The sequence below is a fragment of the Ranitomeya variabilis genome, chromosome 1 (genome assembly GCF_051348905.1).
Source record: "Ranitomeya variabilis isolate aRanVar5 chromosome 1, aRanVar5.hap1, whole genome shotgun sequence".
Lineage (NCBI taxonomy): Eukaryota > Metazoa > Chordata > Amphibia > Anura > Dendrobatidae > Ranitomeya > Ranitomeya variabilis.
Window position 1 is genome coordinate 1,047,710,179 of NC_135232.1, and position 13,706 is coordinate 1,047,723,884.

Sequence of the window (13,706 nt, forward strand, 5' to 3'; positions counted from 1 at the left end):
TCTTGGCCACAGTGTTGTTCAAAATTTTTATAAATGATCTAGATAAGGGACCTGAAGGTAAACTGATCAAATGGGCAGACGATGCAGAGCTATGAGGGATAGCCAACACTACAGAATACAGAGAAGGGATTCAGAAAGATATAGATAAGCCTCAACAATGGGCAGCAACTAATAAAATGGTATTTAACAGGGAGAAATTCAAGATTCTACATCTGGGCAAGAAAAATGAAAATGGGAGGAATGGAACTAAGCAACAGCATGTGTGAAAAATACGGGCACACTATTAGATCACAGACTGCACGTGAGTAAACAGTGTGATGCAGCAGCAAAAAAGGCAAACAGTTCTGGGATGTATTAAGAGAAGTATATAGTCTAGATCACGTGAAGTAATTATCCCTGTCTACTCCTCCTTGGTGAGACCTCATATAGAATACTGTGTCCACGTTTTAGAAAACACATCGAAAAACTGGAGCAAGTTCAGAGAAGAGCTACCAGGATGGTGAGCAAACCGCAAACTAGCGTATGTCCTACGAGGAATGGATAAAGGATCTGGGAATGTTTAGCTTGAAAAAAAAAAACGCGCTAAGAGGATACTTAATAGCTGTCTACAAATATCTGAAGGGATTTTACAGTGTAAGAGGGACTATCCTTATTCTCATTTGCACATAGAAACACGACACGAGAAGCAGTGGAATGAAACAAAGGGAAAAGATACCGACTAGATATTAGAAAGAAAACTTTTTGACGGTGAGGGTGATCAAAGAACTCCTTTAATGGAAGTCTTCAGACAGAGGCTGGACAGACACCTGTTTGAGATGGTTTAGTGAATCCTGCATTGAGCAGGCAGTTTGACATGATGACCCTGGAGGTCCCTTCCAACCCTAACACTCTATGATTCTCTGATTTCTATAAGTCAATATTGATTGACTGCACCATCCTTGATTGGGGTACACACAATAAAATGATTCTATCAAGTCAAACATACAATCATACCTATGGACAGCAGACTTTACAGCCAAAGGAATGGAGATGATTAATATGGAGGTATATAAGGAACATTGTGATAAAATGAAATAACTTCTATTTACTCAGTGTCCATTGTTCCATCTTAGAAACACATAGGTTTTTATTATTCTAAAATATAATTTTGGACATTTAAAAGTGCAACAGTTAACGCATCTGTGGAGTACATCACAGTCAAAACACATATAACAAAGGCAGTGATACAGCTTAACATAATTGTTTGGCAGTATTTAAGGACTATATTGTAATAAAATATACAGATTGATGTATAACATCACATTAGCTTACGTCCTTCATAACAGAGTAGGACTTTTTGAAGCAAAACCCATTAAAAAGTATCAATTCCTGTTTCCTGGAGCATATGGGATTGCATTTTCCATGATAAAACAATATGGCAGTACTTTTTCCAATTACTACAACAAATAACGTTATAATAGCTGGTGGAATGTACGACGAACTCACAATCCGAACACTGTTAAATAAAAATTCATTTGGTCCTTTTTTTAACAGGTTCCTTGAACCATTTTCCAGTTTCTATTGTATATCAGCTGGATTGTGTTATAAGAACCTGTATTCACATGTGGTTAATGATTAGAAGTATCTGTTTAATAAACTGCAAAAACGTATACAATTGATCGTATATGACCTACCCATATGTGCAAAGTGTGTATCACTGCTCCTCTTTATGGTCATTGTAAGGTAGCACAATTTTTTTATTTTTAGATACAGTAAAATTAATTTAGTCTAGCAACCTGGCGCCCTGATAATCCATCACAGAACTGCAAAACAATCTGGTAGAATTGTTAACCAATTGTGAGACTCTCGTCGCTTTTTTCATGTCCGCATTGCACTATGGTCAGCCTTGGAGGTTGTCTATAAATACATGTAAGTTTTATGCAAGAATTGATGACCATCTCAATAACCAAAATCAGGTCTGATAATACTAGACTAAAGGAATTTTACCAAAGGTTCCTTTTAGAGTCGATAAAAAAATATAAAAAATAATACTGATAACTGTCCTGCTGTAATTTTAAGAACCACAATAACATTTTCAAAATGTTCTCACATTTTAAACCACAAATTCTGATCATTTTTTTCAATAACCTCTTACTAATAGAAATATAAAAGGTTTATATAACGCATTCATCATATTCATTAATAGACCTAGGATTTTTTTTAAGTACCCATTAAGGTCATAAAGATTGGAGATCTCAAACCTTTGCAGTAAATGTTCCTGTCTATTGCTATACTACCTATAGATTCTCGAACAGCCGATGGAGAATAATCCAGTCCACCTTATAAAATGACATATCTATGTAGTTAAGGGCTTAAAATACTATGCTAGAACAAATCACGATCTATTTCCGCTGCTTTTCCTACGGAAGGGGTCAATACTTTACTGCTAAATCAAAAGTCAGTTCTGTTACATATTATTCTGCTTTAACCATTATTTAATCTGTAAGAAGTACCATATTAATGCACAAAAAACACCCACAGGTTCACGTTAGTTAAGGTAGTCCTTAAAGTCAGTTTGATTAGAAATAATAGTATTGATGATTTACAAAAATAATCGAGTATTAATACTGATATTTGTGTTACTTACACAAAACAACATTAAGGATGGTGCCAAAGGCGATTGGGGCATTGACTCGCCCTATTACGCTTATATTTGCCTGTTTGAAGAAATGCATATTTTCTGAGATGTCTTTAGTCCCTTTAAGTGGTTCGAAACGTCTTTGACAATTGTATAACAGCAGCTCCTGGTACAAAATATAGCACATAGAAATCCCGAGTGGTCTCATGAAGTCAGTCCAAATAACACGTCCATTTCTTCATTATTTACATACATACATTGATGAAATTAAGCTGCAGGTTGGTTTCTGTTGGAATCAAGAATGCCCTGGAAGTACAAAGCCACTGTTCTCATGTTCATCCACAAATGTAAAATATATATATATAGGAAAAATATATTGAGATGCTATGATGTACCGTTTGATAAAATGCACTGGAAAGAGTCTAAAAATGCGGCTTCTAAAACAGGCAATATGTCCTTGCTCGTACCTGTGCTCTTGATGAATGGTTGGCAAGGCAAACTGCCCAATCTCATGTTGTCCATTGCAACAAAGTGGTTTTTTTGAGTAAAAAAATAGAATCCTTGGACTTCACAGTCTTTTCTGTATCATTTCATGATGCGGTTAGTAAAATGACTTCAGAGATATACATCTTAAAGGAAACTGTCCTCAACTAGATCTGATGAATCTATACCAATGTCATCCATCATCTCAATGTCTTCAATGGTCTCGTCCTCTCTCTTGACAAATGTGGAGCTGCTGGATCCTGTCTCAATTGCACTTTCATCAGATGTTTGGGAGCTGGAAAATAAGAAGAAATGTGGAAATAAATAAAAATAAATACAGAAATGTTTGATAAATGAACATGATAAAGCAGTTGATACCCAAATCGAGATTCATAAACTTGCATGTATCTTCAAGATTCACTTTTTGAATATCAGTTTGTATAACACACGCTAGACATGTGATATATATGACTGAATTTACCTTTAAGCACAGTCGGCCTGTGCCTATGGGCGGCCCTGTGGGGTGACCACTGCTAGAAATGTACATACAAACACAGTGATCAAGGTATAATGCTATATGAGGAGTGCTAGTTAGGCACTAGCATTGGCTGCACGGCTAATAGATTTTGTGATAAAAGGTACGGCATAATTTTGTAAGAGTAGTGTCATAATTGACATAATGTCACAAGATATACACATTGCAAACTACATGCATTACTAAATAGATCGCTTATACAGTGGGGCAAAAAAGTATTTAGTCAGTCAGCAATAGTGCAAGTTCCACCACTTAAAAAGATGAGAGGCATCTGTAATTTACATCATAGGTAGACCTCAACTATGGGAGACAAACTGAGAAAAAAAAATCCAGAAAATCACATTGTCTGTTTTTTTAACATTTTATTTGCATATTATGGTGGAAAACAAGTATTTGGTCAGAAACAAACAATCAAGATTTCTGGCTCTCACAGACCTGTAACTTCTTCTTTAAGAGTCTCCTCTTTTCTCCACTCATTACCTGTAGTAATGGCACCTGTTTAAACTTGTTATCAGTATAAAAAGACACCTGTGCACACCCTCAAACAGTCTGACTCCAAACTCCACTATGGTGAAGACCAAAGAGCTGTCAAAGGACACCAGAAACAAAATTGTAGCCCTGCACCAGGCTGGGAAGACTGAATCTGCAATAGCCAACCAGCTTGGAGTGAAGAAATCAACAGTGGGAGCAATAATTAGAAAATAGAAGGCATTCAAGACCACTGATAATCTCCCTCGATCTGGGGCTCCACGCAAAATCCCACCCCGTTGGGTCAGAATGATCACAAGAACGGTGAGCAAAAATCCCAGAACCACGCGGGGGGACCTAGTGAATGAACTGCAGAGAGCTGGGACCAATGTAACAAGGCCTACCATAAGTAACACACTACGCCACCATGGACTCAGATCCTGCAGTGCCAGACGTGTCCCACTGCTTAAGCCAGTACATGTCCGGGCCCGTCTGAAGTCTGCTAGAGAGCATTTGGATGATCCAGAGGAGTTTTGGGAGAATGTCCTATGGTCTGATGAAACCAAACTGGAACTGTTTGGTAGAAACACAACTTGTCGTGTTTGGAGGAAAAAGAATACTGAGTTGCATCCATCATACACCATACCTACTGTAAAGCATGGTGGTGGAAACATCATGCTTTGGGGCTGTTTCTCTGCAAAGGGGCCAGGACGACTGATCCGGGTACATGAAAGAATGAATGGGGCCATGTATCGTGAGATTTTGAGTGCAAACCTCCTTCCATCAGCAAGGGCATTGAAGATGAAATGTGGCTGGGTCTTTCAACATGACAATGATCCAAAGCAAACCCCAGGGCAACGAAGGAGTGGCTTCGTAAGAAGCATTTCAAGGTCCTGGAGTGGCCTAGCCAGTCTCCAGATCTCAACCCTATAGAAAACCTTTGGAGGGAGTTGAAAGTCCGTGTTGCCAAGCGAAAAGCCAAAAACATCACTGCTCTAGAGGAGATCTGCATGGAGGAATGGGCCAACATACCAACAACAGTGTGTGGCAACCTTGTGAAGACTTACAGAAAACGTTTGACCTCTGTCATTGCCAACAAAGGATATATTACAAAGTATTGAGATGAAATTTTGTTTCTGACCAAATACTTATTTTCCACCATAATATGCAAATAAAATGTTAAAAAAACAGACAATGTGATTTTCTGGATTTTTTTTTCTCAGTTTGTCTCCCATAGTTGAGGTCTACCTATGATGTAAATTACAGACGCCTCTCATCTTTTTAAGTGGTGGAACTTGCACTATTGCTGACTGACTAAATACTTTTTTGCCCCACTGTACCTGATGAGGCTGGTATACTTAATATGAAAATCCATGGCAGAATGGCTGTACAATCTTCAAATTAAAATTTTAATTTCTGGCAGCGAAACTTTCACAAAAGATCACGCAGCAGTTCTGACACTGACAATTTGTGTCTACAGGCTCCTGACATGTAGCTCCATTACTTTTGATATTGTAACATTTATCACATTATTCTTACATCGAGGGTGTATTTACTGATCTGTCACATAGGGCATCATCTTTAGTACATTGCTCTAAGGTTATCTGATTTTTAGAACTGAAGATAATTAACAAGCATTATTTTTGTCACTTGCTTCTTATCTTCAAATAACGGCAATAAAAAAATCCCTCCACTGGCTCCCAATTCCCCAACAAATCCAGTTCAAACTACTAACACTGATCTATAAAGCCATCCAAAACCTGTCCCCTCCCTATATCTCTGAACTAATCTCCCAATATCTTCCCTCACGTAATCTTTGATCCTCCCAAGACCTCCTACTCTCCTTCACACTTATTCGTTCCTCACACAACCTCCTCCAAGATTTCTCCCGAATATCCCCCATTTTCTGGAATTCCACACCTCAACACATCCGATTATCCACCACCCTCGGATCCTTCAGACAGAACCTGAAAACCCATCTCTTCAGGAAAGCATACATGCAATAACCATTCTGCCACCTCACCACCGCCTGAGCTGCCGCCTCACCACCACCCGAGCTGCCGCCTCACCAACCACCCAAGCTGCCGCCTCTCCACCACCAGAGCTGCAGCACCTCTGACCTTCTGTCTCTTCCCCATTATCCCATAGAATGTAAGTCCGCAAGGACAAGGTCCGCTCCCCTCTGTACCATTTTATATGTGTATTGCACTGATAATAGTAGAATCTGTTTGAGGCTAAAGCTAAATTGTATTCTAGTTACATGTAAACTTGTATTACACCCAAGTGTCTATATGTTTAAAATCATCCACAAAATCATCCAATAACTGTAGGTAAAGTACCTGTGCCTGTTTCTCTTGCCGGATTCATCCTCTGAAACTGGGTCAATGTCTGGCAGGGGAATGATGTAGCCACTATCAGCACTAAGTCTCTGCTCATCAAAGCCGCTTTCTCGGTCCTTCATTTTGTGCTCATTTTTATAGGTCACACCGATATACGAATTGTCACTGTCGCTTCTCATACGAGTGACGGCAGGATGGTCACTTTTTAAGAAATCATGGAGAACTTTCTCGTAACACTATAAAAGGGCAAAAAAAACACAATTGTGAGACTGCATTTTTAATGCCTACAAATGTAACATCTAACGTCAAATGCTATACCACTCAAACATTAAGCCTTGTATCTTCTTCTTAGCATCTTTCCAGTAGTGTAATTGGCAGTGAGTGGGGGGTAGAACCAGGACCACTCACATGGTGGGGTCCAACCTGAACAACCACCAGTCATGACATGTCAATCGTCATCTGGTATCCCCGACACCGCTTTTGATTAGCCACTGCTGACCCAACGATATTTGTGCATCACACCGCAATTCGTCCATCTCTATCTAAAGCTGTAATGTAATCTTTTAACGTGTTCTGCAGGACTGGTATCTACCACCATATGTCACCATACGGTGGTGATATCAGTCTAGGTCGAAAGCTGCTCATTTTCTACGATAAAGTGGATAAACCAAGCCATTTTTTATTTGGCTAAGCCTTTAAAGTCTTCCATCATGATGAGAGGCTCCATAAGTGTCCAGCAGCAAAACACCCCACCATTGATGGAACATAAGTACAAATGGTGATAATGACAGTGTCAGAATACAAGGCTGTTGGACGGCCAAGGTATGCAGCCTTATTAATGTTATAATTAAAGTTATTCAGTTGTGTTTTAGTTGTATCATATTGAAATTTGAATGTGATGCTACAATAAGATGTATACCAAATCTCTGACAATACATTGGCTCAGGAATACATAAAATGTTTTATGTTAACACTATATAATTTCTACATTATGTAACACTATAATATGTAACTGCAATTATCCCCGAGCCCTGGGCTAATGAAAGGATCAGGTGTAATATGGACTGACCAAATAACCATAAGATTCCCAATGTCTATGTCCAGTTTATGAAGTTTTTATTCCTAGTTTAGTTTACCGAACATCATTTACAGAGTAGCATGCCTCCAAACTTCTTGATTTGGACATTCACAACATATGACAATGACTTAGAAATAGTGAAACCCCGGGCCCCATAGTCTGCCAAGCACTACATGTTCTTTGGCTTGGATTGATGTAAAGAACAATATAAACCATTATCCATGGGATAGATCATTACCTTTTTGTATTCCCCAGGGAGGAGGCTTTCAACTATTTCACTCAAATGATAAAACGAGGGTCTCTTCTCTGGCTCACTGTTCCAGCACTTCACCATAATTTCATATCTACAGACACAGAACAACCATACTGTAGAGACGTATAATCATCACAAGGACTATGGAGCTGTCAGGCTGGTATTCTGTGGAAGTATCTACTTACACTTCATGAGTAGCGTGATCAGGCTTTGTCATTCTGTAGCCACTTTTAATCTTGTTATAGAAAGTGGAGTCTACAACCATTCCTGGGTATGGGGTGCCACCTAGAAGTAAAGGACATTGTAAAGACTTTTCGGCAAGTTGTAAAACAGATTTAGGGTACTTTCACATTTGCGTTTCCCTGATCTGCGGATGGCTGCGGACTTTCTCCGTGAAGCCCCACCCTCGGCCGCACCTCCGCCGCTAGCTCCGCCTACTTCTGCATGCGTCCCGCATGCGGCCTGCGTACCTATCTTTAACATTAGGTACGCAGGTCGTGCGGCTGTATGCGGTCAAAACGATGCATGCGGCAGCCTCCGCATACAGCCGCACGACCTGCGTACCTAATGTTAAAGATAGGTACGCAGGCCACATGCGGGCCGCATGCAGAAGTAGGCGGAGCTAGTGGCGGAGGTGCGGCCGAGGGCGGGGCTTCACGGAGGAAGTCCGCAGCCGTCTGCAGATCAGGGAAACGCAAATGTGAAACCAGCCTTAGAAATGCTTCACTGAAGAAAAAGTCACACAATGAGGTGTAGGTCAATTTGGATAAATGTAACCCAACAACTCATCATACCATATCATAAACAAGCAAAAACACCATCTTCTTACATGAATCATCACTATTTACTCACCAAGAGAGAATATTTCCCAAAGCAGAATACCGAATGACCACACATCACTCAGAGTTGTGTAGAGGTTATCAAAAATACTTTCTGGTGCCATCCACTTCACCGGGAGAAAAGTCTGTGTAGAAGAAGACATCATGAACTTAATGTTACCCAGAGTACACCAACTGTTTGCACACAAATATTTCAGTTTTATGACCAGATCCAATAAACTTTGGGAGTAGTTCTGTACAAGAGTTTTAATGGCATGAATGATTTAGGGTCTGCAGATGAATGACATGTAATTTACTGTACTTTGAACTATGTACACCCGTCATTTCTGCTCTAAAATGAAATGTGGTCATAGTAATGATACTGTTCCCTCTATGTTACATCGTAAATGATGGGTAGCCATGATACATACACTGCCCTTTGATACATAATTGGAATCATGCATGATGTCTCTAGCTAGACCAAAGTCACAGATCTTCACAATTTTCCCTTGTGCCAGCAGGACGTTGCGAGCTGCCAAGTCACGATGTACGCACTGCGGGGGCATAAGCAACAACATCGAGATTAGGGACTTTATATTATAAGGTACACAGAGGATTTCACTTTGTGTACTGTACTTACATTCTTAGATGCTAAAAACTCCATGCCGCGGGCAACCTGGTATGTGAAACTGAGTAAATCTAGTAGAGTCAGGCCCTCAAAGCCATCATCCGACAGGAGGTTTTTCACTTCTATAGAAAGGAAAGTGATAACGGTCATGGACACAATTTTTGCAAAGTGAAGCTTTATTTACATATAGTTTTCAGCATTTCTTCTATATCTATCTAATCTATCACATATCTATCTCATTTATCTATCTATCCTTTCTGTCACTCTCATATCTATGTATCCATCTATTGTAACTTTTTCATATCTGTAGGCCTCAATCTTTTTATCTATCTTTTCTGTCACTCTCTTATATCTATCTGGCTAGCTATCTGTGCCTATCAATCTATCTGTAACTCTCTCATGTCTATCTACCTATCTATCTATATCTGTCACTCGCTTATATCCATCTGCCTAACTATTTTTTTTTTTATTTGTAACTCTCTCGTATCTGTCTAACCAAAAAAGAAGGGCTCATACACATTGAGTCGAAATGTTGCATTGTACTTTATGGGCTAGCAAACTTTTGGAGTGCTTCCTTCCTTTTTTGGTTAGTTATTTATGGTTTTTTGTAATCTTCTTAAGGCGTGCATTTGGCAGCACACTACTATTGCTGCTTAATTGTTTCTATTTTTATCTATCTATCTATCTATCTATCTATCTATCTATCCATCCATCCATCCATCCATTATCTCTCCATCAATCTAGTTATATAAAAAGTTGAAAAGCAGCACTAAGCAAGCAGTATGTGAAAAATGGGTGCCAGTCCTTCCAGGCATAGACCGATCCTCAATACACCTTGAACCGAAACGTCGTGGAAGCCCATATTGTCTTATAGACCAGAGGGAGTGCTGTCTTCATCTTTTTTGTACTATCTATCTTTATATCTACAGTATATTCTTCAAAATATAAAACATATACCGTATATACTCGAGTATAAGCCGAGATTTTCAGCCCAAATTTTTGGGCTGAAAGTGCCCCTCTCGGCTTATACTCGAGTCATGATCGGTGGTGGGGTCGGCGGGTGAGCACTGTCATATACTTACCTGCTTCCGGGGCTCCGGGCGCTCCCCCTGCCCGTCCCACGGTCTCCGGGTGCCGTAGCCTCTTCCCCTGAGCGGTCACGTGGGACCGCTCATTAGAGAAATGAATAGGCTGCTCCACCTCCCATAGGGGCGGAGCCGCCTATTCATTTCTCTAATGAAGCGGTGCCGGTGACCGCTGACAGAGGAAGAGGCTGCAGCACCGAAGACCAGCTGTCCGGGGAAGGAGCGGGACGCCGGGAGCAGGTAAGTATGTCATATTCACCTCTCCTCGTTCCACACGCTGGGCGCTGTCTCCATCTTCCCGGCGTCTCTCTCTCCGCTCTGACTGTTCAGGCAGAGGGCGCGATGACGTATATAGTGTGCGCGCCGCCCTCTGCCTGATCAGTCAGTGCGGAGAGACGCCGGGAAGATGGCGCCGAGGAGCTGCAGGCAAGACAGGTGAGTATGTGTTTTATTATTTTTATTGCAGCAGCAGCAGCACAGCTATGGGGCAATAATGAACGGTGCAGAGCACTATATGGCACAGCTATGGGGCAACGGTGCAGAGCACTATATGGCACAGCTATGGGGCAATAATGGTGCAGAGCACTATATGGCACAGCTATGGGGCAATAATGGTGCAGAGCACTATATGGCACAGCTATGGGGCAACGGTGCAGAGCACTATATGGCACAGCTATGGGGCAATAATGGTGCAGAGCACTATATGGCACAGCTATGGGGCAACGGTGCAGAGCACTATATGGCACAGCTATGGGGCAATAATGGTGCAGAGCACTATATGGCACAGCTATGGGGCAATAATGGTGCAGAGCACTATATGGCACAGCTATGGGGCAATAATGGTGCAGAGCACTATATGGCACAGCTATGGGGCAACGGTGCAGAGCACTATATATATGGCACAGCTATGGGGCAATAATGGTGCAGAGCACTATATGGCACAGCTATGGGGCAATAATGGTGCAGAGCACTATATGGCACAGCTATGGGGCAATAATGGTGCAGAGCACTATATGGCACAGCTATGGGGCAATAATGGTGCAGAGCACTATATGGCACAGCTATGGGGCAATAATGGTGCAGAGCACTATATGGCACAGCTATGGGGCAACGGTGCAGAGCACTATATATATATGGCACAGCTATGGGGCAATAATGGTGCAGAGCACTATATGGCACAGCTATGGGGCAATAATGGTGCAGAGCACTATATGGCACAGCTATGGGGCAATAATGGTGCAGAGCACTATATGGCACAGCTATGGGGCAATAATGGTGCAGAGCACTATATGGCACAGCTATGCGGCAATAATGGTGCAGTGCACTATATGGCACAGCTATGGGGCAATAATGAATGGTGCAGAGCACTGTATGGCACAGCTATGGGGCAATAATGGTGCAGAGCACTGTATGGCACAGCTATGGGACAATAATGGTGCAGAGCACTATATGGCACAGCTATGGGGCAATAATGGTGCAGAGCACTATATGGCACAGCTATGGGGCAATAATGGTGCAGTGCACTATATGGCACAGCTATGGGGCAATAATGAATGGTGCAGAGCACTGTATGGCACAGCTATGGGGCAATAATGGTGCAGAGCACTGTATGGCACAGCTATGGGACAATAATGGTGCAGAGCACTATATGGCACAGCTATGGGACAATAATGGTGCAGAGCACTATATGGCACAGCTATGGGGCAATTATGAACGGTGCAGAGCACTATATGGCACAGCTATGGGGCAATTATGAACGGTGCAGAGCACTATATGGCACAGCTATGGGGCAATAATGGTGCAGAGCACTATATGGCACAGCTATGGGGCAATAATGAACGGTGTAGAGCACTATATGGCACAGCTATGGGGCCATAATGAACAGTATGGAGCATCTATTTTTATTTTTGAAATTTACCGGTAGCTGCTGCATTTTCCACCCTAGGCTTATACTCGAGTCAATAAGTTTTCCCAGTTTTTTGTGGCAAAATTAGGGGGGTCGGCTTATACTCGGGTCGGCTTATACTCGAGTATATACGGTACATTAATTTTCATCTACATAGAATTTACCTGCCATAGGTTTCTTCTTGTAAGATGCGGGTCGATCATACAGAGATCTCTGAATGTCAGAATATTTGGAAGCCTCATTCATCTCTAACATAGGCACATATTGGGTGGTGTCCGCCTGCTTCATGTCCATATAGTCACCATTGTTTTCAAAAGATAAAATCACATAGCTGAAATGTAAAGTAATATACTTTTGGAGTTGCTCACCAGGATTGAAGGGCCATACAGAGAGATTATATCAAGTTCCAGATTTCCTGTTTTAATTGACTTAACATTCAATGTTGGGAGAAATCTGAGAAGCCCCAATCTACTGAAAAGTGCTCATAGTGAAGCCAACATAAATTAATAGTGCACGGATAATATCTTACCTCCTTGTGCTCTCATCGACTGGGTTCAAACTAAAGATATCAAGATCTTTCTTTGGCTTTTCTGGGTGTCGACTTTGAAAATTATCCCGATTCTTGTGCAGATAATTCACCAGATCTCCATAAAAGCAGTATTCAGTAATGATGTAAATAGGTCCTGGAATATAATGAGTCTCATGTTATAAATAAGACTTGTATTAGAACATTAGTTATTGTGGAAGATAACACACCAGTAGTTTTATCAGTACATCCACAATCACGGGAGTTTTATTTATTGTCTTTGTAGCAAGGCAAAAGTCAATGAACAGTATTGGGGACCTAGAGGGACTAATACAAGGGGAGAAATGGGAGGAAGCAATGGTGGGTTTCTAGGGCAATAAAGGTAATAAATGTAAGTAGTTATTTCCATCTGGACAATGCCCGGTTGGGAGGACACTAGACCTAGATCCAACTTCCAAATCTATCTACTATGAGAAGGTACCCCCTGTATGTATATGTCATGACCCAGACATCAGCGATTGGAGCTGATGTGAATCAATTTGCAGTTCCTGGTTAGATTACGGACAGGACCCTTGGACAGGAGCCCTACGAACCACCTCTTACGTTATGGCATCCATGTGTTTTCTTTTGATTAGCGGCTAATCTACAGAGCCTGGGATGACGTCAAGTAAGAGGCAGTGCTCAGGACTCCCATCCAGAGACTACAGATTATAGACGTGGCCACTGGATTGGGTCCTGCAAATCGATTTGCACCAACTCAGCGAGCAATAAAATCTGCTTTTGCGCTACCTTTCCATTGTCAAAAAAGTTGAAAATTATGTTTCACACCAGTTTTGCAAGAAAAGTTGTGACTTTTACCTTATTTTCCACTACTGTTTACATATTTGAAAAGTGGAAGTGGTTAGCTAAGCAAATAAGCTGTAAGCCAAATTCATGATTTACAACTTAAAAAAAAAAAAATTGCAAAAAA

General features: G+C 41.1%; 1 protein-coding gene across 5 annotated transcripts in view; it reads right to left on the reverse strand.

The window, feature by feature from the left end:
* Positions 1-1,642: 1,642 nt before the first annotated feature.
* PDGFRA (platelet derived growth factor receptor alpha) overlaps positions 1,643-13,706 on the reverse strand; it is a 35,182-nt gene continuing 23,118 nt past the window's right edge. For all 5 annotated transcript variants that reach the window (XM_077279757.1, XM_077279758.1, XM_077279756.1 and 2 more), the window contains exons 15-23: positions 12,740-12,893; positions 12,375-12,541; positions 9,232-9,341; positions 9,023-9,145; positions 8,626-8,737; positions 7,959-8,058; positions 7,759-7,864; positions 6,443-6,678; positions 1,643-3,395 (exon numbers count right to left, since the gene is read on the reverse strand). In XM_077279757.1, coding sequence (XP_077135872.1) covers positions 3,248-3,395; positions 6,443-6,678; positions 7,759-7,864; positions 7,959-8,058; positions 8,626-8,737; positions 9,023-9,145; positions 9,232-9,341; positions 12,375-12,541; positions 12,740-12,893 — 1,256 coding nt within the window. In that variant the 3' untranslated portion in view covers positions 1,643-3,247. The remainder of the gene's footprint in view (positions 3,396-6,442; positions 6,679-7,758; positions 7,865-7,958; positions 8,059-8,625; positions 8,738-9,022; positions 9,146-9,231; positions 9,342-12,374; positions 12,542-12,739; positions 12,894-13,706) is intronic.